Raw genomic sequence first — 26,969 nt, 5'->3', positions numbered from 1 at the left:
TATCCTGTTTGAACAGTTTGGTCAGCTCTGGCAAAACCAAAGCAACATCAAAACTCTTCCACTCCCATACTCTTGTTCAGAACAGCTTTGTGTAAATGTGGTGTCTCTCTTTGTTCCCCTTTACAGCAGCTTTTTAATGCTTCACAGCAACTGTGGCACGGTGGCACAGTGGTTAGCACTGCTGCCTCACAGCGCCTGTAGACCTGGGTTCAATTCCCGACTCAGGCGACTGACTGTGTGGAGTTTGCACGTTCTCCCCGTGTCTGCGTGGGTTTCCTCCGGGTGCTCCGGTTTCCTCCCACAGTCCAAAGATGTGCGGGTCAGGTGAATTGGCCAAGCTAAATTGCCCGTAGTGTTAGGTAAGGGGTAAATGTAGGGGGTATGGGTGGGTTGCGCTTCGCCGGGTCGGTGTGGACTTGTTGGGCCGAAGGGCCTGTTTCCACACTGTAAGTCTAATCTAAAAAAAACTGTTTCCATATCAAAGGGTGTGACGGTAAGGCCTTTGTTTCAGATGTTAGACAAGGTATTTTATTTAACTGGAAAGTGAAGATGCCCCTCCCAAAAACAACAGCATTCCTTCTCCCCAGGCACTGATTCTCTTTGTCTGCCCAGACTTGGTTAATCTTTTAAACTCAAGCTCTTGAAACACGCAGGAGGAGACTGTGGTTTAGCAGTTTATTCCCATCCCAAAACACCCTGGCAAAGATGCCTTTTCTTGCCTGGGCTTACTCAGATAGCAGTTAAGGTTCCACCACATTGCTGTCTCGCTGTAGTCATGTATTGTGAAGATAGCAGGTTTCCACCTTAAATGACTCCACTTATTATGACTAATTGGCAGTTTCATGGTCACAACTGCTTGGTGCTAACTTTTTAAAACATTGAATTAATAAGAGTTCAAGTTCAATTCCTGTGGTAAGATTTGGTTGCTCGGTCTCCAAGTCGTTAAAGGCAGTAAATTTTACTACTACAAACGAAAACCAACACAAGGACACGATGAAATATTCAGGCTTAAATATTACTTTTATTATTAATACTGTCACAGCGCAACAATTGGCTGTTGCCCTGCACTGCTGAAACAAGTCACCTTTGATGAGGTCTTCTGCAAGTGCGTCACCCATTCAAAGTGCATCCCTGTGGCTCTCCCTCAGCAAATTCTGCAGTGACAAAGCTGTGTACGAGAAACCACAGGCCACAACTTGAGAGAGCTTAGGCTGCCAAGAAGGGCTTTTGCCCGAAACGTCGATTTCGCTGCTCGTTGGATGCTGCCAAGACAGGAGTAAACCTTTGTGCCACATATTCGAAATTCCAGAGACTCTCATCTCAGCTCTAAAATCAAGGACTTCTATTATCATCAGAAATTACACAACACCAGGTTATAGTCCAACAGGTTTATTTGAAATCACAAACTTTTAGAGTACTGCTCCTTTGTCACCCGATGAAGGAGCAGCACTCTGGAAGTTTGTGATCTCAAATAAACCGGTTGGACTGTAATCTGGCATTGGGAGACTTCTGACTTCACACCAGCATGTGAAATAATGGCACAAGGGAGCTTAATTTGAGTAATATTGTGGCAGAAAGCTATTTAAAATCAGCTTTACACCCAGTAGGAATTAAATCCCGAGACTGGGTACTGTGCCAACCCCAATACTAGCTAGACCCCTCCCTGAATGAACCCCTATACAAAAAGACACCTTCAGTCATTACCTTTATTGTGCTTTAGAACCAGTGTTAGCAACCAACACCCTTAACACGAAAGTGAGAAAGCACATTTTGCACTGTCTTGATTTTTATTTTTTTAAAAAACAATGATTACACATGCAGCAATAACATGTTGTGTTTTGTAACAGCAGTTTTGAAGATAAATATGAAACCGAGATTTGTTCACGCTGCTTCTAGTTCAACACCCAGTGTGAACATTAGTTGATAATCAAACCCTTTTTACCCTCCGAGTCCCACATCAACAAAGGAGCTCTCGACTCTACAGTTATGTTATCATCTATCAGTTGCCCCTAGAGTCGTCTGAAACAGCTGCAAAACACATTGCTAGTGTGCCAAAAAATCAAACTAGAACACAGGGGAATTTATATTGACAACAGTTTCCTGCAACTGAGTTTACAATATCACTGGCCAAATTAAAACAGAAAACTAGAGTCAAAAAGGAACAGAGTGTTGAGATGTTAGTCATTAATAATACAGAGTTCACCCAGCATTGTTAATAGGGAGGTCAGTTACTGCACACAAGGAACGCTGGAAGGAGCCTTGGGGAATTTTTGTGATAACTATTTTCATTCGGTCAAAATAGACCTTGTCCAGTACACGAACCGCATTAAGTCTCTTAGGAAGAGAAAATCTGTGTTCAAACAAACATTAGACACACAAACTGGAAGACGAAGGGGGTGTGGTGGACAAAATAGTGCACTTGTTGGTTCGAATCATATCTGTGATTTATGGAAAAGGCTGCAGGGGATCCTTAAGGCCAGCTTGTTTGTGTCATTTTGTGTGTGCCAGCACATCTCCTTCCAATGACAACAGCAGAACCCAGAGACTCCAGCAAAAGCATTGAACAAATTTCCAGAGACTTGTCAAAACCCTCTGCAATCTGTAACTTGTCACAGGTCAGCAACATTGTTGGTTTGGGTTGTCAGAACTCTATTCAATCGGATCTGCACAACTGTGGAATGTTCTGTAACATCAGTGGTGCTCGGCTCTTGCCAATTATTCACCAGTTTGTACCAAGCTCTCTAAATTACATTAATGGTGGCCATCAGAGCAAACCAGCTACTCCCATAACACTACACAATAATCCATTGGGTAATGAAATCACTTGCAATACACAGAGTCCTTCAATTCCTCAGGATATTGGGTTTTTTCAGGAGGGGAACTTTCAACAACATACCTCTGACTTGGACATGATAATGTAATAGGGTGGTGCATTAACATTAAACCGTTTTACGGTCATTGGTTGAGTACAATAAAGCAGGTTGATGGAGTATTGGAAATAGAGAGCATGGAGAAGGATCGAATGTCTGTCTTGCAACTACAGTGTTGTGGAAGCGATATTCCTCCACTAAGCCATACGATTCCACAGCTAGAATTTCCAATCCTGTGTCATCTTTGTTATGAGCTCAGCAAAGAAATCCAGCATTTCTTGTGAAATGAATACATCCTACCCTATAACATTACATCATCACAGAATACCTCACAGTTGGATGTTAGAGCTGCTTACCATAAACAACATACAATGTGGGAGAAATGTATGAGACATCAGGGTGGTGTGAATCACCCGCAAAGACATACCTGCACTGAGCAGACCCCTCCCCCAACATACTTCCGCTTAAAATTGAGGTTCAATCTAGAACACTGGCCTTTTCCCAAAGTGCTCACTCCATGATGTGGAGGCAGTGGTGTCGTGATAATCTGGAGGTCAAGGCTAATGCTCTGAGGGTGCGGGTTCACAACCCACAATAGCTGATGTTAAAATTAAATTAACATATCTGAAAGTAATTTCATTAATGGTGACCAATAAACTGCTAAAACCATCGCGTTCACTAATGTCTTTTAAGGAAGGAAATCTGCCATCCTTACTTGGTCTGGCATCACTTAACTCCAGATCTACAGTGATAAAATCACTGTTGAAATCATAGAATCCCTACAGGACATTTGGCCCGAGTCTACACTCATTATCTGAAGAGCATCTCATCCAGACCTACACCATCCCAGTTACCCTGCATTGTCCATGGGATATCCACCTAGTGTGCACAGTCTTGGACACTATGGACAATTGAACATGGTAAATCCACCTAACCTGCACATCTTTAGGCTGTGGCAGGAAACTGGAGCACCTGCAGGAAACAGGGAAAATGTGCAAACTCCACAGTTGCCCGAGGATGGAATTGAACCTGGGTTGCTGGTGCTCTGAGGCAGCAGAGCTAACTATTGAGCCACCATGCCTTTCCACAGTTGAAGTTGAGAGGGCCTGTCTTTGGAGGCCTGGTTAGCCAGAAATGACATACTGGATCTAATAAGGGAGCTGGTAGCTGCACTACAACATGTCCTCTTTTTTAGATTACTTACAGTGTGGAAACAGGCCCTTCGGCCCAACAAGTCCACATCGACCCGCCGAAGTGCACCCACCCAGACCCATTTCCCTACATTTACCCCTGCAGCTAACACTACGGGCAATCCAGCGTGGCCAATTCACCTAACCTGCACATTTTTGGACTGTGGGAGGAAACCGGAGCACCCGGAGGAAACCCACGCAGACACGGAGAGAATGTGCAAACTCCACACAGTCAGTCGCCTGAGGCAGGATTTGAACCCAGGTCTCTGGCGCTGTGAGGCAGCAGTGCTAACCACTGTGCCACCCACATGTCCGTACAGAGTATAACCACAATTGGACAGGACTGACAACCCCCATATTTTATTAACTGGTGCACAAGTCTGGCAACTTCACAGATTGTTAGGCTGAAAATGGTAGTGTTTATGGCTGTACGTTATATGGGTGGTACCAATAAAGTGACCTGCATCATCCTCTTGTCTATAAATAAACATCTATTAAAGCAGCATTAACAAAGGGATGCTGCTGTGACACCCACTCCCTCCTTCCAGGGACTCAAGTCAATTGATTCCCTGCAAGAGGGTCAATCATGGTCAGTGACTGAATACCAATGCTTCCCCAGCCTGCTCCAGTCCTCCCTAACTCATCGGCACAAGTCAAATTTAAGATCTTGTCCATAAACCCAGGATGCTATGATTTCAGCAGGATTTGATCTCGGTCATTAAATAGCTGCAAATGAGACTGTGCAGGTGCAATTTGCACGAAGGAAGCCCTTTCCAAGAGTGATTGAACCTTATTCTTTTTGACAGACAAAACATTTGCAGCACTTAGTTGTTCACTTTCCAATTAACCCATGGTAACACAGCCATGCAATTTGGATCTTAACAACAATAAGCAGCATTCTTTTCATACAAAGTGCGAAAAGATCTGATCTCCAGCAAAGTAAATCACTTCAGAGTATTAGAGCAGCAATGTAGAGTATGTAGTGCTGGTGGCAGAAATGTGCATTACTGCTGTGTGTAAGTGTCACGTCAAAATCCTGCAGAAAGCTCAGGGCTGGTGAGGCCAGCGACCAACCTACCCTGTTCATGAGCTAAGATTGCATTTATGTCATTCTGTACAGGTTGGGTGGGGTGTACCCAGTTTCTGAGGCTCAGTCCTCACCCTAACCCTAACAAGGCTTACTGAAGAGCCCAGAGAATCACTGCTTCTAATATTGCAGATGAGTACGTCGAGGAAACCAAAAGGTTAGGTAGTGTTCAAAATGGATTATTGCTCTGGTCCAGCTACATACCACAAGTTAAGACAGCACCATTGCAGACCCTTCCCTTTTGAGAGTGAGAAGATAAATTCACTCTGCAGATCAAAAGCGGGAGTAAATCGAAAAGGCCACCTCCCCCACAGAGGTCTATTCATAACTTGACCTCCTGAAACTGACAGTACATTGAAAGTGAGAAGGGACAAATCAGCCTATTCTAAAAGGTCTTGAAGGGCTTATGACTGAAATGTCAATTCTCTTGCTCCTCGGATGCTGCCTGACCTGCTGTGCTTTTCCAGCAACACGACTCTGTCTTCCCCACCCCCTCCGTCTCTGTAAGCAGAGTGTGCTGGATAATTCTGATCTCCTGCAATCTTATAACATTGACCCTGCTCCTGGGTGACTGATCACACACAATGCTGTGAATTAAGCGACCTCTCTAATGACATCATTCCCATATTTGGGATAAGGTGATCATGGAAGACCAGGATTTCATTGAGTATCTATAACATCAAATTCCTATAATTCTCACTAACAGAGCACTCTGATTAGAGGTTTGGGGGTTGTGGGGTGGGGGGAAGAGGGTAGTGTGAGGTGGGGCTTAGGAATGGAGAGGGGGGAGTGTTTTTTTGTGACAGGACACGAAACAGAAATTCATAGGCAAGCAGATCTGGGCGGGGGAGGGGGGTGGTGGAGAGGTGACGGCAATAGACAGTCGGTCTATTTCTCATAATGGTCAATGGGGTAATGCTCTCCATACATCTTCAAGTGCCTCTGCAGCGCCTCCTGCTGTTTCTGGAGGCTGACTGGGGTCTCGTCATATACATCGGAGAACAAGTGATCCAGTTTTGGTTTCAGTGCCCGTTCAGCTTCTTCAAAGGCTTCCATGACCTGGCAAAAGAGATTGCAGAGTCAACTCGTTAAATGGGCAGCATTTTATCAGCGGCATCATTAAGAAAACTCCCTTCTAGCATTTAAAATGCATTCTGTGCCTCAGATTTACAGCACCTCTGGTCCTGTACAACACCGCTGACATTGCCGTTAAGGCACCCTTTGATGGATTGCAGAGAATAACATACTTTAATCTACACTCCCACTGCAGGGACAACAGAACATATGCACAACACCCACACTCCCTCTCTCACTCCACCCTCCCGCATGTAATCCAGAAGTAGAATTTCTTATCCGGGGCCTTGGATCTGCAGTTGACTTTCAATGTTTTCTTGCTGAGGTGAGGTGTCGAGTCACTGCAGACCTCAGACAACAATGATTTTGTATCTCTTGTTTGTAACACTCTGGGTAGATGGCAGTAAGCAGAAAATTCACCCAGGCCACTGAAGGGCTGACATTATATCTGCCAGCCAGCTTGTCAGTGGGTAATACCCTGGTTCTATGCTTTTTGAATAACATAGAGACCGCAACTGAAAGATCAGGAAATTAAGAGGAAGTGTAATTGCTGTGGTCCACCCAGCAAACTCCTGATTAGAGCTCTGGGTGAAGGGAAGTGATTGAATGCTGGGTTTGAAGCCAGGGAAATGTAGACTACAGCATTCACCATTATCACATCCTATAACAAAAGACATTGCTTTAAGTTACTGCACATGGTGTGGCTCAACTAATAGTAGCACTGCAACAAGAACTTTTTTCTTACTTTTAACACATATCTTCCAGCTCTGTATAGCATAGTAAAGTACTGCAGATTCTGGAAATCTGACATAAAAACAGAGTGCGAGGTGAACTCAGCATGTCTGGTGGCATTTGTGGAGAGACAAACAGAATTAGCATTTTGAGTCCAACATGATTCTTGTTCCAACTGGTCTGGCCTCTATGTGACTCAGATCTTCAGCAGTGTGGACTCTTAACTGCCCTCCAAATCACAGTTGTAATAAACCTTCACTGTAGGGTGTACCAACACCACATAGAATCCCTACAGTTTGGAAGCAGTCATTCATCCCATTGAGTCCACACTGGCCTTCTGAAGGGCATCCCAACTAGAAACACCCCTCTACTCTATTCCCCATAACCCTGCATTTCCCATGGCTAATCCACCGAGCCTGCATATCCCTGGATACTACAGAGCAATTTGGCATGGCCAGCCCACTTAACTTGCACGTCTTTGGACTGTGGGAGGAAACCCATGCAGACATTGAGATATTAAAGAGTTAATTTGCTATGCTGACTTGCAAGAAATTTACATTATCACCTCCTGTTATTCAGAGCCATTTACATGGCCATTTCCTTGCCACTCAGAGCAACTTACATTCTCATCTCCTACTATTTATATTTTCATCCCCTATTCAGAAATCAATAAGAACATTACAGTTAGAATTTGACTACTCCCCTATAATTACATTTTAAAAATGGCTTGACACAGATTTGACCATTAAGGGATGATTTACATTACGTTGTTGCTGGAGATGCTGCATTGTGTCTTGAGTAGCATGTGATTGTGGGGGTTGTCTTGTGGGCTGACTGTGATATAAAGATTTTGTGTAAAGTAAGGACTGTGTCCTTTGTTCAGGAAAAGCTTTAACATGGTTCTGCAAAGTATGTATTAACACTTCCTCCAGAGCGTTTGTACTGTACTGTGCTTAATAAAATTTTACTTGTTCACAAAAGGTGGCATGTTGCAGTTGCATCAAGTGTGTAAGGATGTCAGGGAAAAGAACTTAACAACATGGGGACCATATGCAAAATCCACAAAGACAGGAACCCAGATGCCTGGCACTGTGAGGCAGCAGTGCTAACAACTAAGCCACCTTGGCGACCCATGGACTGTAACAACCCAAGAAGGCAGTTCACCAACACTTTCAGAATTAGGGATAGCAACAAATGTCAGTCTTGTCAGCAATGCTTGCAACGACTGAAAAAAAAGTTTTCTATGACATCCTTCCTACTCTTCCCCTCCTCAGATCCTAGAAACATGAGGAAAAAGGAGACCAGTGTCCTCTCTAAGCTACGCAGCTGCACTGAGGCTCGTCCGAAGAAAAAAACTGAAAGAACTGTGGATGCTGGAAATGAGAAACAAAAACAGAATATGCTAGAAAAATTGATCAGGTCTGGTAGCATGTGTGCAGAGAAATCAATGTTCTGCATCCAGTGATCCTTCTTCATTTCTCCCACAGATGTCCCTTTGTTCTGGATTGCTATACCAGGGAAGCAGGGTCTCTATACCACCTCTTTATCATTTCAAACACTTCTCCTCATCTTCTGACCTCAAGGCAAGCTGAATTTATAAAACAGCAGCACAGGTAGTTCAGTCGCCCTCTTGATCCTGCCCTGCCATCCAATTAGATCAAGGCTGAATTGTTTGTGTTTCAAATTCCACATTCTCATCTCCCCTCTGATAACCTTCAACTCCTTGCCTAATAACAATCTAACCACCTCAGTCTTAAAAATATTAAATAACTCTGCCTCCGTCACTTTCTGAAGTATAGAGTTCCCAAGTCTCAGAGAAGGAAAGGAAAAACTCTCCACATCTCTGTCCTGAAGGACAGCCCCCCAATTATAAAACACTGCTCTCTAGTTCTGGAGTGATCCACAAGAAGAAATATCCTTTCCACGCTTTCAAGATCATTCAGGATCTTACACATTTTCAGTCAAGCCCTCACTCTTCTAAACTCCAGGGGAAATAAGCCCAGTCTGTCTAACCTTTCCTCATAAGACAATCTGCTCAGTCCAGCTGTCTATCTCGTAAACCTCGGATGTGCCTCTACTGCATTAGCATTCACCCTTAAAGAAGGGCACCAAATCAGCACATTCAAAACAGTATTAGTGATGTGACTTCACCAATGTTCTGTGTAACTGCAGCATAACATCCTTACTTTTAGGCTCAATGACTCTCGTAATAAAGGACAGAATCCTATCAGCCTTCTTCATTACACGTCATACCTGTGTAATAATATTTTGACACTGGGGCACTAGAACGCCTAAATGCCTCTGTACCTCGAAATTCTACATTTTTTCACTGTTTAAGTGACACTCTGCTTTCTGCCAAGCAATCTACTTCACATTTTCCACATCTTCCATTTTCTAGATGTTTGCCCACTCATTCGACCGATCATTCCATCTGCAAACATCTTGAGTCTTGTGTTTATGCAACTTAGAACTTAATCATTTCAGCCTCCGTACCACTCCCGTGAACCTTGTAGCTACTCCCAAGGCAAATATCCTTCCCTATGACGGTTAAAAATGGAGCAGTGCTCAATCGGCACCTGACCCAGGTTCTGTGCCTGTGTTGTCCCATACATAAGCTGACCCTGCAAGCCGACTACTCGCATTTTTGATTCACAAATAGAAATGGAGCAATAGACAGTACAATTGGTATGTGACCTCAGTAGTTATACTTGTGTACCTTAGGCATGTGAAGTTTGAACTTCTTATGCATTTGCTGACAAGGCAAAAGAATGGAGTGTGGGAATTTTTTTTTGACTGTTGTGACTGCTGGTAGATGCTAAATGAATACATACATGCAAAGTACCACATGTTAATGCACGTGAGGTTTCTCTTAGACTAGAATTAATGCCAGCATCTTACATCGTTTCACTCTAGCACACCATGACTTGCATCAGTCTGCTTGCTACAGCTGAAGCATTGCTTCTTTGCCTTTGTATTACAGCTCCTGAGATAAAGGCCAACATTGCATTAATCTTACTGATCACAGTTTGTCTTCTGACTTTTAAGTGTTGTGGACAGGCCAAGAAATCTAAAATCTCTTTGATCTCCCAGAGCTCCACTCCTTGGAGAGAATATTCTGATTTGTCTTTCTGGGATGCAAAAGGAGGCGAGCTGACGCTGTTGAGCATTGATCAGCTGACTTCCCACTGATCTGCAGGAATCCAGTTAGCAGCTGACTGATCCAGCCTAGCAGGAAATTTGACGGTCGGGGCATGACAACTAGATACTCAGTCAGCATTGTGTGGTGGAGTAACACAATATACATTGCAAAATGTGAATCCTATGAACTACTGCTAAAATCGTGAATTTACAAAACCTGATTCAATTAGAATGCAATCCTGAGTTCCAATTCTATGTGAAAGACTGCAACAAAAAAAAACTTTGCATTGTTATAGAATCTGTCTTGTTATCAGGACATCTCAGAATTTGTTTACACCCAACAAAGTACAAGATGAAGTGTGGGTCATGCTGCTTTATAGGAAAGCATTCATTGTTTAGTTTTTGCACTGAACGTCAGTGTTAATACCTACCCTTTTCCTGGACTGCTTCCTCCAAGCTTTTTCCTGCTCCTCGTCCCACCAGCCTTTGTTCACCATGTAGTGTCGGAGCCTCGAGATGGGGTGGTCCTGTTTGTCCCAGTAGTTTACTTCATCCACAGATCGATAGGCTGAGCTATCATCACTGGTACTGTGGTGGCCTATCCTGGAGAGATTCAGAGTGCAATTCCACAATTAGCTGTGTATTGTGCTTGGCCATATATCGTGCTTGCCACAGGCACACCATTTGCTCTCTGTTGTGACTGTATGATGCAGTGACAATGAGCATCCAGCAAGTCGCTTTATCACAGCTGAATTCTTGTGGTTGTGGAGCTATGGCCCCTAGAACTGGGAGCAGGAATCCTGGCTGACATTTTGCCTCTTCTGCCTAAGTCATACAGATGTACAGTATGGAAACAGACCCTTCGATCCAACTCAAGGACGCCGACCAGATATTCTAAATTAATCTAGTCCCATTTGCCAACACTTGGCCCATGTTCCTCTAAACTCTTCCTATTTGTATACCCATCCAGATGCCTTTTAAATGTTGTAATTGGACCAGCCTCCACCACTTCCTCTGGCAGCTCATTCCACACATGCACCACCCTTTGTGTGAAAACGTTGCTCCTGAGATCCTTTTAAATCTTTCCCCTCTCACCCTAAACCTACGCCCTCTAGTTCTAGGGTCCCTCACCCCAGGGAAATGACATTGACCTTTTCCCTATCCATGCCCCTCATGATTTTAAAAACCTCTACAAAGCCACCCCTCAGCATCTGACGCTCCAGGGAAAACAGCCCCAGTCTATGGAGTCCAATTGTTGTAATCTGACAGCCGGGCACCTGAGCTTAGTTAACTATGGCACTGTGGATCAGTGGCGAGCACTTATGCCTTTGAGTCAGAAGGCTGCGCGTTCAATTGCCACTGCAGAACCATGGGCCCATAATCTGTGAAGACTTGTGTGCTATGGACTAAGCCAGACCACTCAAAACATTCTCTAGCAGAGAGCTCAGACCATAACTTTGCAATTTGTCTCAGTAAGTGTACAGGGAAAATTACCTGGAATAAGTCAGCTAGGTTGACTACTGGATTTTAAAAGAGACAAAAATGTATTCACAAAATTACACAATGAACACAAAAAACAGAATAAAGAACCCCTCCAGAACTCAGCCTATCCAACTAGGCTTAATCATGCTGTTCTAAATATACATAATAGCCCGCTTTAAAAACCCAGTATAAATGGAACACACTTACAGGTAGATGTTGAAGAGCAGAAAGGGAGAGATAGTTTTGACACAGCTCCCTGTTGAACTTCCAACCAGTTCAAGACTGAACTAAAACTCCTCAGCTCAGCTAGAGAGCTGACCATTCCCTTTTCCTTATACAGGTCAGTTCTAAACCATGACCACTTTGACCTGACATCTCACCTGTTCACATACAAACAAAATACCTCTCAAAACCCTTTTCCTTATCCCTGATGAAGGGCTTATGCTCGAAACGTCGAATTCTCTATTCCTGAGATGCTGCCTGGCCTGCTGTGCTTTGACCAGCAACACATTTGCAGCTCATCTCTGTACCAAACCAGTCTGATCGGAGCCTGGCCCAGTTTATTGTCCCTCTGAAGAAAATCAAGAACAGAGTCTCCTTGAGCCAAGGAACAGCCTTTAGAAAAAAAGGGACTAGTTTTGTGGCGTGTGTTTCAGGCTACTGAATGAGACATTAAACCCGAGTGCTCATAGAGTCATACAGGAAACAGGCCCTTAGGCCTAAGCTGCCCATGTTAAACAGGTTTCCTAAACTGAACTAGTCCATTTGTTTGCATTTGGCCCATATCCCTCCAAACCTTTCCGATCCATGTACCTGTACAAATGTATTTTAAAATGTTGTAATTGTACCTGCACCTATCATTTCCTCTGGCAGCTCATCCCATATACACATCACCTCTGTGGACAAAGTTGACCCTCAGCACCCTTTTAAATCTTTCCCCTAAAAGGCCTTGGCTATTCACCTTATCTATGCCCTTTGTGATTTTATAAACCTCCAAAAGGTCACTTCCTTAGCCTCCTATGCTCCAGGGAAAGGTTCCAGCCTATTCTTACAACTCAAACCTTCCAGTCTCAACAATATCCTTGAAAATCGTTTTTACATCCTTTCCTGTTTAATAACATCCTTTCATCCTCCTAGGTGGATATTAAAGGTCCCATGTCTCTATTTTAATAAAGAACATGAAAGTTTGCCTGGTGTCTTGGTAAATATTTCCCCCTCACCTCACAACATAAAACAATTTATTTTATTTTCACATTGTTGCTTGTGGGACGTTCCTGCCTGTAAATAAGCTGCTGCTCTAAAATGTTTTGTAAGGATCAGGGTAGGGGAATGCGAAAGACACTGTATAAATACAAGCCTTTATTTTAGGGATTGACTGTACCAGACCTGGATTACTGAATTTAAAGCTACAAGGGTGGCTAGCCTATTGTCCCTGCCAAAATCTAGGGGATACAGCAGTTCAGGTATGGTGCAGATTGACAACAGTTGGAATCTGAGGCTGACCCTGTGTTGTAGTACTGAGGGAAGGCTGCATTTTCAGAGGTACCATCTATCAGGTGTAATATTGAACCATGGCGTAACTTACCAGTTCAAATGGATATAAATATTGTACAGCATTATTAGAAAAGGGAGCTCCCTTTCAATCACTACCTCATTGTCTCCCCTGAACATCATTTTTATAGCATTCAAATTTATGCTTATGTCAGGGTCTACAATTCAAAAGCAAATGATTGCCTACAAATAGCTTTTGGATTGGAGGGTTTGAACGGTGCCATTGTTATAAATAATACGTCTGTAAGATTATTAGTTGTTGGATCTGCCTTTTTGGTTTTGGATAGAAAGAAGGAATGATTATATGAATAGGAAGGGTTTAGAGGGATAAGGGCTGGGTGCTGGCAAGTGGGACAAGATTGGGTTGGGCTATCTGGTCGGCATGGATGAGTTGGATCGAAGGATCTGTTTCCATACTGTACATCTCTATGGTTCTATGAGAAAAGGAGCCAGTGATCTATTCTAGTGTCTGCCCTGCATTAGGTTAAAGGGGATGAAGGGCTTATGCCCGAAATGTCGAATTTCCTGTTCCTTGGATGCTGCCTGACCTGCTGCGCTTTAACCAGCAACATATTTTCAGCTCTGATCTCCAGCATCTGCAGACCTCACTTTTTCCTTAAAGGGGCATGAGGCAGGTTGTCTTGCTACGAAGAAGGTGCAAGATCTTCACACATGTAATCAATGACCAGGCCATCTGTGCTGATGGTACTTAAACTGTTGATCTCCTACTTACAGGGTTGAGAATGTCAGATTTTGCAAATGATTGGATGTTAAACTGTCTACTTAATTCAAAAAGGGAACAGAGCCGGGTGTTTAGAGAATAGCTAGTCAGCATTTCTACCTGGATATAGACTCCACATGGCTCACATTGTTATGCAGACGGGCTCTCTGTTGGCAATAGGCTATAGAAAGCCATTGTAGCATTGGTTTACATTTAAGGAGTGTTTAGATGAGCACTCAAAATGCCACAGCACACAGGTTATGGGCCAAGTACTGGAAAATGAGTCTAAAACAGATGGATACTTGGTGACTGGCAAGGACACAATGAGCTAAAGAGTGAAAGGGCCTATTTCTATACAGTAAAACTATGACAGTCTTAAAAGTCCAAACTAAGTTACAACTTAGAAGTGCATTTTAAAGTTAAAGGGTGAATTTTTTTCCGTCATTTATAGTAGAAGTTAAAGACTTAATAGTGTTTATCTAGTTTTGAGAAGATTTGTAGCTCAAGTTGAGGTTTTGGATGTAGGTTTGCTCACTGAGCTGGGAGGTTCATTTCCAGACGTTTCGTTACCTTACTACACTGGGGAGGCATGACGCCAACTTGTGGAACAAAGTTAAAAATCACACGACACCAGGTTTAATTGGAAGCACTAGCTTTCGGAGCGCTGCTTCTTCATCAGGTGGTTGTGGAGTACACAATTGTAACATCTTCAGTGGGCCTCATGCGAAGCAATGCTGAAAATTCCTGCTTTCTATTTATATGTTTGAGTTTCTTTGGATTGGTGATGTTATTTCCTGTGGTGAAGTCACTTCCTGTTCCTTTTCTCAGGGGGTGGTAGATGGCGTCTAACTTGATGTCTTTGTTGATAGAGTTCCGGTTGGAATGCCATGTTTCTAGGAATTCTCTAGGAATTGTTTATCCAGTTTTGCTTACAGTTTATTTATTACAGCAAAACTCAAAGCTGAAATGTTGTTTTGTAATCCTTCCAGTCGCCCATTGGAAATTCAATTATCTACTTATAAATATTGATCTCTATTGGATCTTATCACTATGTAAACGGAAGCTTCTTTACATAGCTTGCAGCAAATAGCGGAACATTGCACACACCGATGCAATTCTGACCACAAGTTCTCTATTCTGCCTCTTTGGGAAAACAGAATGCCATCCCATATTCCCAATTCCTTCGTCTCCGCCGCATCTGCTCCCAGGAGGACCAATTCCAACACCGCACAGCCCAGATGGCCTCCTTCTTCAAGGACCGCAGATTCCCCCCAGACGTGATCGACGATGCCCTCCACCGCATCTCCTCCACTTCCCGCTCCTCCGCCCTTGAGCCCCGCTCCTCCAACCACCACCAAGACAGAACCCCACTGGTTCTCACCTACCACCCCACCAACCTCCGCATACAACGTATCATCCGCCGCCATTTCCGCCACCTCCAAACGGACCCCACCACCAAGGATATATTTCCCTCCCCTCCCCTATCAGCGTTCCGCAAGGACCACTCCCTTCGTGACTCCCTCGTCAGATCCACACCCCCCACCAACCCAACCTCCACCCCCGGCACCTTCCCCTGCAATCGCAGGAAATGTAAAACTTGCGCCCACACCTCCACACTCACTTCCCTCCAAGGCCCCAAGGGATCCTTCCATATCCGCCACAAGTTCACCTGTACCTCCACACACATCATCTATTGCATCCGCTGCACCCGATATGGCCTCCTCTATATTGGTGAAACAGGCCGCTTACTTGTGGAACGCTTCAGAGAACACCTCCGGGCCGCCCGAACCAACCAACCCAATCACCCCGTGGCTCAACACTTTAACTCTCCCTCCCACTCCACCGAGGACATGCAGGTCCTTGGACTCCTCCACCGGCAGAACACAACAACACGACGGCTGGAGGAGGAGCGCCTCATCTTCCGCCTGGGAACCCTCCAACCACAAGGTATGAATTCAGATTTCTCCAGTTTCCTCATTTCCCCTCCCCCCACCTTGTCTCAGTCGGTTCCCTCAACTCAGCACCGCCCTCCTAACCTGCAATCCTCTTCCTGACCTCTCCGCCCCCACCCCACTCCGGCCTATCACCCTCACCTTGACCTCCTTCCACCTATCCCACCTCCATCGCCCCTCCCCCTGGTCCCTCCTCCCTACCCTTTATCTTAGCCTGCTTGGCTCTCTCTCTCTCTTATTCCTGATGAAGGGCTCATGCTCGAAACGTCGAATTCTCTGTTCCTGAGATGCTGCCTGGCCTGCTGTGCTTTGACCAGCAACACATTTGCAGCACTTTATCAAATGTCACAGTACTCACTCTCTTCCTAAGAAGTACAAGCACAGCCACTGCACAGGTATTCAGTAGCCAGGAAGGAGCAGCCATAGCAGTGAACTGAATCTGTAGTTAATTTGATGGCTTGGCTGAGGAAGGAATATTGCTAAGAGAAAATGCTAAGAGAATTCACCGTTGCTCTGAAGCAGTCAAATATTTTACAATAAGAACACCAAACAGGCAGAATGTGCCTTGATCATGCATCTCCTTTGAAGGCAGTGCCTCTGCATCAAAGCACTCCCTTAGCACTACACGAGGGTTCTGGGGTGAAGCTGAAACTCTCAGCCTTAGAGGCGAGGGTGTTACTACTATACAAGCAATGGTGTAATAAAGGGCTAATCTCAGCTCTTAGATCAGAGAAATTGGTCCCAGTACCTCAGTGTGCGGAAGAGATCACAATCAGCTGATTCTTGGGAAGAAATAACAATTGATCAAAGAGTACCTGGCTTAAAAAAATTTGGCCCACATTAATGAAACCAGACAAGCGTGGTGCTGGAAAAGCACAACCAGTCAGGCAGCATCCAAGGAGCAGAAGAATCAATGTTTCAAGCGTAGGCTCTTTATTAGGAATGAGGGGGTGGTCCAAGGGGGCTGAGAGATAAACAGGAAGGGACTGGGGTGGGGGTGAAGGTAGCTGGGAATGCAATGGTAGATGAAGGTAGGGGTGAAGGTGATAGGTCCGAGAGAAGGGTGGAGTGGACAGGTGGGAAGGAAGGTGGACAGGTAGGACAGTTCAAGAGGGCATTGCAGAGTTGGAAGGTTGCATCTGGGATAAGGTGGAGGCAGGGGAAATGAGGAAAATAGTAAAATTCACATTGATCCCCAGTGGTTGGAGGGTTCCAAGGTGGAAGATGAGGCGTTCTTCCTCCAGGTGTTGGGTGGCTAGAGTTTAGCTGCGGAGGAGGCCAGGACTTGCATGTCCTTGGTGGAGTGGGAGGAGGAATTAAAGCATTTGGCCACAGGATGGTGGGGTTGTTTGGTGCGTGTGTCTCTAAAACGTTCATTTTTTAGATGAGAATCAGTCTAAACATTATGGCACAGACAGCAGCACACAGGGGGCTAACACCTTCAACACATTACCTGGGCTGACACCAATTGTTACAGTTCACCTGAGAATGTAACTTTTAAAACAAAAGTTTTGTGATTTACATATGAAAGAAGTGGAACTATCACGGTCATTTTAACAGATGAGAGACTTAACAAACAATCAAGGTATTTTTCAATGTATAATTTCAGTTACATCACACTGTGAACTTTTGCTGTAAATTTTGTGTCTTACAATTGTGTACTCCACAACCACCTGATGAAGAAGCAGCGCTCTGAAAGCTAGTGCTTCCAAATAAACCTGGTGTCGTGTGATTTTTTAACTTTGTTCCACAAGTTGGCGTTCTGCCTCCCCAATGTAGAGGAGACCACATCGAGAGCAACGGACACAGTTAGACGATATGTGTGGAAGTACAGATAAATCAGTTGGATGTGGAAGGATCCTTTGGGGCTTTGGATGAAGATGTTGGCGCAGGTTTTGCTCTTTTTACGGTGGCAGGGGAAGGTGCCGGTAGTGGAGGGTGGGTTGGTGGAGGGCATGGACTTAACAAGGGAATGGTCTCTCCAAAAGCAGATGGGGCTGAAACCAGCCCAATCAGGATCCTTTGCCATAAATGTGCAAACACGGCTTTGTGTCCACGTGTAACTGATCTCGTGCTCATTGTTCTTAATTTATCTTTGTTCTTATTTTTAAAAAAGTTATAATGGATGAGATGCTTTGGTACAATTGAGAGCTGGTTGCTGGGTCAGAGCAACCTCTAATGATTCATTTTGACTACCCAGGAGGTGTATTATTAACGTTTCAACACTCTGTGACATTTCTGAAAACAGACGGAGGGAGCTGGAGAAAGCCCAGGGAATGATGTTCAATTAATATTTAAGGAGTAGATCAAACTACTTACTCAATGTAGATGAACAGGACATCGAAACTCAGCAACAGGCAATATTTCACATTTTGTTCTTTAAGCCAAGATGTTCACAATGATGAATGATTTGAGACTTGGAAGGGGACTAATGTAACCATGTAATGGCTCCTGGCCAATAGAAAATTAATGTGATCACCATTTGTTCTCCATTTAATGTTGTGTATTGAAGTTAACAAATAGCATACAGTCTACTGCCGGAATCGCTTCCTGGGTCAGGGTGAGCCCAGACCAAAGGACTGAGGTTTCCCTTTCAGGCAGCTGAACCTAATGGCCTCAGGCAATTCTCATGAACTGACACTGTGGCAAAGGAGGTGACTTAAAGCTTAGTCAAAGAGAAATGGTTTAAGGGGAGCTTTAAAGATGGACAGCAGGCAGGTTTGTGGATGAGTTTCTAGAGAAAGGCATGGCTGGCAATGGTGGGACGGTTTAAATCAGGAATTGGAGAAATGTAGATTTCTAAGAGGGTTATAAAGGTAGAAAAACTTGCAGAAATTTTAATACAAGGTTGAGAATTTTCAATCTGAGCACTGATGGTAGATCAATCAGCACAACGACTGATTGCAACGTTTCACTCTAACCAGTTGGAGAGTCCATAGACACCAATTGACATGTTGACCCATTGACTGCCTGCTCTGGAAGTTGCTGCTGTGCACAGATTGCAAAAGTCTGCACAGCAGCTAGAAAATGAGATAGAATGCAGACAATGTCTGTGACTTAGTGTCAGTCAGGATATGTGCAGCAGAGTTTTGGCCGAGCTCTAGTTTATAAAAAGTGGTAGTAGTCCAACAGAGAAGGTCCCAGGCAAAACAGTACCTTGCTCAAAAAAAGGGTTTGTTGACATGGGAAATGAAGCATTGGGCACTCAGTGGTGAAAACTGACAAAATTGTCACCAAGATGTTGAACAGCAAGGAGAGAATTTCCTTTCTTGAGAGACTTGGCAGAGCACCTGATCGGTTTGGCAGCGCCCATGTGACCAAGTTTTCCTTCAGCCAAGGAGAAGAAGAGCTGAACCAAAAGAAAATGGCGGCTGTATCCTGGAGCTGGCAACAGATAAATACCAGGGAGTTGCAGTGGTTTCTTTTACTTCAAGTGTGAGCAGGCCATACAGTGCATGGGTTTATCACTGAGGCTGCAGATAAGGGGGTGTCTGGGGGATCCATGATGTGAGCAGGCCTGAGAAGCTTCTGTAGAAATTTTGGTGAAACTTGGACTGTTTGAGTGCAGCTATCAGAATGAGAATTGGAGGATAAAACTTCAAAGAAAAGGAGCTGGAATTGTATTAGAGAACGTTCAGGGCTGTGAAGGGTTTTGGGAGCTCTAGCTTTCTTTGTATCTGCTATTTAATATATAATTTGTAATATAAAGTTGAAATAACAGAAATTGAGGTCATGGATTCTTTTTGTGGATTTAGGATGATTATGTAACAAGAGGTTATAATTGCTTCTTTTGCCTGTTGGTTTCCAGAGGATTAAAACACCTTATATCCAGTAGACAGGAGAGACTACCATCTTGTCTGTCTGAGATGGTTTTAACCTCCCGTGCCTTAAAACAATCTGTGCCTTAACCTACCACGTCAGCCAGCTCTTCTAAGATGCTGTTCACTGAAGGTGACACCAGGAGGAAGGTGTAAAGATTTTACCTTCATTAGCTGATTATGTATAATACAAAGATGTCAGGACAAAACACAACCTATTGATTTGAAAGCAAAATACAGACTCTGAATGAGGTGTGGGGAGGACAGCGTGGGGTTCATAGTACAGAACAGAAAGAGGTTATTCAGCCCCTTTACATCTGTGCTAATGCTAAGAGCAATCCAATTAGGTCCGTTCTTCTCTTTCGTTGTATCTCTACAAAACTTTATCTTAATTATGTGACTCCCATTAAATCTGTTTTCACTACAATACTCAGCGGTATATTGCAAACTCTAATCACTCACTCTACAAGACAATTTCTCTTCACGTCACCAAACCATTCATTAGCCAATCATTTTACATCTGTTTCCTCTCATCATTGACCTTTCAGCCACTGGAAACTTTACTTACTCTAAAACGTCTGTGATTTTAAAATGCCTCTATTAACTCTTTTAAAAATCACACAACATCAGGTTACAGTCCAACAGGTTTATTTGGAAGCACTAGCTTTCAAAACGCTGCTTCTTCATCAGGTGGTTGTGGAGCAGGACCCTGTTGGACTATAACCTGGTGCTATGTGATTTTTAACTGTGTCCACCCCAGTCCAACACCGGCTCCTCCAAATCTGTTAACTCCAATAGCCTTCTTTGCTCTAGAGAGCAAAACCCCAGCTTCTGCAATCATTCCAAGCTACTTAATGCCTGAAACCATTCTAGCAACTCTTTGATGTTCTGCTCCAAAGCCTTGACAAGGAAATGTAAACAGATTTGACTTTAAATCTATTTTCCTTCTCGCACAAATTCTAACCCAAGTGTTGTAGTAAGCCAGTATAAAGATTCTGTGTGCCAGCTACCTCAGATCCAAAGGGCAGCTACTGTCGCAGCTGGCAATGCCACCGTCTGCAGCTGGACAGTTGCCCTGGGTTGTATTAGCGACGCTGCTGATGATACAATGTTTGTTTGTCAGGCACAGATCTCATGTCACCACCAGACACTGGGTTTCTGTGAAATGAGCCACACAAAAAAAGCCTGTGGTTAGATCTTCTAGAGCTGACTTACATGTGATTTTATTCAGCTTTGTCATGACGTGTGGGTGCACGGCTTCTGAATTAGGCTTCTATTTCTTGTAGCAAATGTGCTCACGCGGTGCTCCAGATCTTGGAAATGCAAATTTCATTGACCAGAAACTGAACTGGAACAGCCATATATAAATATTATGGCTGCAGGAGCTGGTCAGAGATAGAGCACTGTGTGGTGAATAACAAATCTACTGTGTCTGTACCAAAGTCAGGAGAGAGATGGAATACTTTCCACTCGCCTGGTTGAGTGTAGTGCCAATAACACTCAAGATGATTGACAACATTCAGAACCAAGCAGCTTGCTTGTTTGTCATCCACCGTCGACATCACCTCCGCTTCCACTGATGCATAGTAGCAACAGTCTGTACCTTGTGTCATGGACCAGGCCAGACCCCCACAAAACATTTCAAGGAAGTAGCCCAGACCCTAACTTTGCTAGTTGTTTTAATTTGGTGTAACGCAGATACTCCAGGAAGGATTCAGCTGGTCAAACCACTCAAGTTTTAAATCTACAGAATTTATTTACAAGATTACCAAATGAAACACAAACATAAGCGAACAGAACACAGGATAGCTTAACTATCTGAAACCCCATCAGATTATACCAACTCAATGATGCTGTTCCTAATACTTGCAACAACCCCCATAAACACTCCTTGGCACAAAATGTAAAACCAAACCGAGGGTCTTACAGGAGAGATGTCAGATAGAGAGAGAGAGAGAGAGGTTCTGCATGGACCTGTTTCTTTGGGTCCAGCAACTTCACAACCGCCTTCCTGTTTTCAGTGAACAGCCAGACCAAAACCAGAGGAAAGCTGAGGTGGGAGAACTGGCCACTCCCCTTTCATTGTACAAGTGCTTTTTTAAAAAAAACTTGAAAGCCTTTTGCCTGAGGCAGTATCTGTTAGCTAGAATCAAACTGGCCCTAAAACCCTTCAACCTTACCCTTTCGGAGTCTGTCCCTTTTACGATCTCCCTGAAAAGAAAAGCTAAGGACACGAAAACCTTGTTAAAGAGCAGCATCATCACACTCACCATGGCTCCTACAACAGTGCCTTCCAAATCCATGATCTCTGCTACCTGGAAGGATAAGTGTAGCAGATACTTGGGAACACCAACCCCTCCAAACTTCTCATCATCCTGATTTGGAATAAGATCCTTCATGTTTGCTAAAAATCATGGAAAATCCTCAACTCTCTTCCTAAGAGCAATGAAGTGTACCTACACTGCATGGACTACAATAGTTCAAAAAGGATGCACACCACTATCTACTCCAGGGCAAGTTAGGGTTGGGCAATAAATGCTGCGCTTAGGTAAGACAGAGAAAATAATGTGTCACTAACTATATCGCTTGGAGATGCACCAAGCAAGAATGAACTGTCAAACTGAAAAACTACTAAGCAACCCAGAATCACTGAACTCATAGAGGGATCAGGGCAAGGAGAAGTAGGAATGTGCAGAATAATCCCTCCTGATTTCTAGCTGTTTTTTATGTTATCTGTCCCTTTACCATTTTTCTGCAGTTATGTTGTTGGAGCAGAATGAACATTATGAATGGTCAAGAGGGAATTAGGTACACCACATTAAAAAAAACTTGCATTAAACATAAGTATTTCTTAACATAGTAAAATATCCCAAGGCACGTCCCAGGAGTGTTATAATGTAAGGTATTACATTTAGTCACAATTTAACAAAGAGGTATGTGGCTTAAAGGAAAGAAAGGCAGAGCTGGGAAGTGCTTAGGGAAGGAATTCCACAGCTTTGATCTTCTGCAACTGAAGGAACATAGAACATTCCAGTGCCAGTGCAGGCCCTTTGGCCTTTGATGTTGCGCTGACCTTTGGAACCAATCTGAATCCTATCTATCCTATACTATTCAATTTTCATCCATATGCCTATCCAATGACCATTTAAATACCCTTAAACTTGGCGAGTCTATCACTGTTGCATGCAGTGCCTTCCACGCCCCTATTACACTCTGAGTAAAGAAACTACCTCTGACCTCTGTCCCATATCTATCACCCCCTCAATTTAAAACTATGTCCCTCGTGCTAGCCTTCACCATCTGCGGAAAAGGGCTCTCACTATCCGCCCTATCTAACCCTCTGATTATCTTATATGTCTCAATTAAGTCACCTCACAACCTTTTCTCTCGTCCCTCAGCCTTTCTTCGCAAGACCTTCCCTCCATAGGCAACATCCTAGTAAATCTCCTCTGAACCCTTTCCAAAGCTTCCACATCTTTCCTATAATGCAGTGACCAGAACTGTACACAGTCATTCCACAACAAAAAGTGTGGAGTGATTGAAAACAGTAATATATAAAAGTACAAAATTGGAGGAATGCAGAGATCTCACAGGAGCGTCTCAAAGGTAGGGAGGGACAGGGTGATGGAGGAATATGAAAACGGAGCCAAGACAAAGAAAAAATTGTAGGGGTTAAATGATGTCAATCACATTTTTTGTATAAATTTATACCATACCATACCATACCATACCACCCTACAGTGTGGAAACAGGCCATTTGGCCCAACAATCTACGCCGAGCCTCCAAACAGTATCCCACCCAGATCCATTCCTCTACCCTACAACCCTACATTTCCCATGACTAATGCACCTAACCCCATCCCTGGAAATAATGAACAATTTAGCACGGCCAATTCACCTAACCTGCACATCTTTGGATTGTGGGAAGAAACCGGAGCACCCAGAGGAAACACATGCAGACACGGGGAGAATATGCAAACTCCACACAGTCATTCACTCGAGGCTTGAATCGAACCTGGCGCTGTGAGCAAACAATGCTACCCACTGAGCCACCGTGCCTCCCCATCTCATTTATGAAAGAGATGGGGTGTATTTTCCTGGTGCAAGATAAGGGGCAATAAGGCATCTGCTGTCTGTCCCCAGGGTTCCAGTTAGCTCAAGATAAACTCCACCTGGTCTGAGGGGAGTGCTTTCAACTAGAAAACTGACTCTCCCAGGGCTGATGGTGAGATAAGTTAAACATTGTCCATGAATGGTTTAAACAACTTTTGAGGAGATTCTTATCAATGAATTGGAAAGTGAAGTGTGACTTCAGGTCAGATGACTCAGTTGGAGTGTCAGGGAATGATAACTGATCTCATTACTTGCAAAGTTTTTAATATTCTTTCAGGAAGTGTGCGTATTGCTGGCAAGGACAGTATTTATGCCCCATCTCTAAATGCTCTTAGAAAAAGTGTTGGTGAGCTGGCTCCTTGAACAGGTCGGAATAGCTTACTCAGTAGTTAAGAACCAGCCACGTGACTTGGGTTTGGAATCACACACAGGCCAACTGAGTAAGGACATCAGACTTCCTTCCCGAACGGATGCTAGTGAAACAATTTAATAATATCGTGGTCACCACTAAGGGTACTAGCTTTTCATTCTAGACTTACTCAATTAATGGAGTTTAACTTCCCAGCTGCCTCACTGGGATCTGAACTTGTCCTCAGGTCATAGTCTAAGTGCCTGAATTACTCAATCAGGTGCATTGTCGTGAGCTTGAAGAGATAAGCTCCTGTGTTTGACAGTGAATAATGTTGGCTCAGCTCCACAACAGCGGCATATTTATTCAGCTGAGAGAAGAGTCATTACAGAATAGTAATGGAAATTTAATGGAAAGTTTTGTGCGTTCAATACAAACAATGTTTCTGAGGTGCTTGAGTAATACATCAAGTCCTCACATGAATTTGTTGTTGTGTTCTTGCAAGGTGTAATGTTGACAGAAATGTTTTTAAGCAAATTAGATTTTTATTTATTAATCAAAATTAAAAGTGATGATTAGATTCTGTGTGACTTTTCCCCATCAAAGGAACTAAAACATCAAACCCTGCAAGTTGAAATACCTTATGATGCTAAATTTCTATATTGGTAAATTATATTAGTTGTAAAATAAAACGTAAAAGTGTAGGACTATTCCTCCTCTCTGCTCAGGGCCCCTGCAGTCTCTCTTGTTGCCTGGGTCCCCTATATCCTCTCTCTCTCTCTCTCTGCCTGTGCCCCCTTTGACCTCCTTCCCTCTCTCTCTCTGTCCAGGCGCTCGTGCCATCTCTCTTTGCCTGGGCCCTCTGTCCTTCTTTCTCTGCCCAGGCCCTCTATGCCCTCTATTTCCATGGGTCCTCTGTGCTCTCACATTCTTTGTGCTGGGCCCCAGAGCATTCACTGCTCCCCTCTTCAATGCCAGCGTTCATTGCCCCTTATTCTAACCTTGGCGTTGAAGGGCAGGGTCTGTCTACCCTGTCAATCTTCCCTGTGGAAACTGTTAAACAGAGTTTATATTGTTTGCCAACTTGAATCATTAATTTGAATCATAAATGAGTCAGCAGCCAGTACGTTTACCTGTAAGTCATGGCCTCGATAAGGAAGGGTTGGTTTTCTGCCACCGCTCTGCGTCTCGCCTCTTTGGTAGCATTATAAACAGCGAAGACATCATTCCCATCCACTCTGATCGATATTATCCCATAACCAGGGCCTCTGGCAGCTATTGGGAGAGAGGAAAGATGTTAACCAATGCAGACAATTCCTGAGATCCGGGGATCCATTCTAATGGTTTAGTCTCGATTTTGACCTAACCCACCCAATTGGATTGGGTCAGGTTGGTTCAATTCATTTGGAGAGAGGGGTCTTGGGGACCTGTTTTATTCTCCCGCTCAATATTATACTTCATTGACTTCGATAAAGCTTAAAACCAGGTAGGTGTATGGCAACACACTAACTCTCAATCTGCCTGAACTTTCGCAACAGTATTTCACGCCCAATATTCTGGCCACCAAACTTTAAAGTTATGAAGATCTTGGAATGAGTGTAGACTTCAGTTACATGAACAGGCTGGAGAAGCTTGACTCGTTCCTTTTAAGAGCAGAGAAGATTAAGAGTAGATTTGATAGCTGGCATTCAAAATCTAAAGGTTTTGATAAGAGAAAATAAGGTGAAACTGTTTCCACTGACTCAAGAACCTTCAACCAGAAAACACAGATTTAAGATGAATAAGTATTTTTATGAATATTTTTCATTGGATATTCACATTGGACAAACACAACGTTGTTGAGGAGATTACTGAGATACATGCTACTAGACTGGATGGGATTGAGGTTCACATGGAGGAGGTGTTATCTATTTTCACACTTTCTAGAATTGCTAAGTCCCTTGAGCCGGATAGGATTTATTTTAGGATTCTCTGGGAAGCCAGGGATGTGATTGCCAAACCTTTGGCTTTGATCTTTATATCATCATTGTCTACAGGAATAGTGCCAGAAGACTGGAGGATAGCAAATGTTGTCCCCATGTTCAAGAAGGGGAGTAGAGACAACCCTGGCCACTACAGACCAGTGAGCCCTCTTCGGTGGGTAAAGTATTGGAAGAGGTTATAAGAGATAGGATTTATAATCATCTAGAAAGGAATAAGTCGATTAGGGATAGTCAACACAGTTTGTGAAAGGTAGGTCGTGCCTCACAAACCTTATTGAGTTCTTTGAGAAGATGACCAAACAGGTTGATGAGGGTAAAGTGGTTGGTGTGATGCATTTGAATTTCAGTAAGCTGTTTGATAAGGTTCCCCATGGTAGGCTATTACACAAAATATGGAGGCATGGGATTGATGGTGATCTAGCTGAAAGAATACGGTGGTTGATGGGAAGACTTATCCTGGAATTCAGTTACTAGTGGTGTACCACAAGAATCTCTTTTGAATCTGCTGCTGTTTGTCATTTTTATAATTGACCTGGTTGAGGACAATGAAGGATGGGTTAGTAAATTTGCAGATGACACTAAGATCGGTGGAGTTGTGAACAGTGCCAAAGGATGTTGCAGGTTACAGAGGGTTTTAGACAAGCTGCAGAGTTGGGCTGAGAGGTGGCAAATGGAGTTTAATATAGAAAAGTGTAAGATGATTCACTTTGGAAGGAGCAATAGGAATAAAGAGTACTGGGCTAATGGTAAGATTCTTGGCAGTGTAGAAGAGCAGAGCGACCTCAGTGTCCATGTACAAAGATACTGAAGGTTGCTACCCAGGCATCACCAAGTTTTTTTTAAGAGCAGTGAGCAATGTTGATGTGAAACATACCTGCCTGAAAACGATGGAAGCTGTAAATTTAACAAA

The 26,969-nt window shown here is 43.7% G+C and overlaps 1 protein-coding gene across 1 annotated transcript in view; it reads right to left on the bottom strand.

Annotated features, from left to right (window-relative positions):
* Nucleotides 1-1,479: 1,479 nt before the first annotated feature.
* The window catches only part of bckdha (branched chain keto acid dehydrogenase E1 subunit alpha), an 82,479-nt gene continuing 56,989 nt past the window's right edge, over nt 1,480-26,969 (bottom strand). The window contains exons 7-9 of the mRNA XM_060855915.1: nt 25,211-25,352; nt 10,523-10,694; nt 1,480-6,206 (exon numbers count right to left, since the gene is read on the bottom strand). Coding sequence (XP_060711898.1) covers nt 6,036-6,206; nt 10,523-10,694; nt 25,211-25,352 — 485 coding nt within the window. The 3' untranslated portion in view covers nt 1,480-6,035. The remainder of the gene's footprint in view (nt 6,207-10,522; nt 10,695-25,210; nt 25,353-26,969) is intronic.

Source organism: Hemiscyllium ocellatum, chromosome 47, assembly GCF_020745735.1.
Source record: "Hemiscyllium ocellatum isolate sHemOce1 chromosome 47, sHemOce1.pat.X.cur, whole genome shotgun sequence".
In the NCBI taxonomy this organism is placed as follows: Eukaryota; Metazoa; Chordata; class Chondrichthyes; order Orectolobiformes; family Hemiscylliidae; genus Hemiscyllium; species Hemiscyllium ocellatum.
The sequence above is the reverse complement of the archived record's forward strand: the minus strand, read 5'-3'. Positions and strand labels throughout refer to the sequence as shown.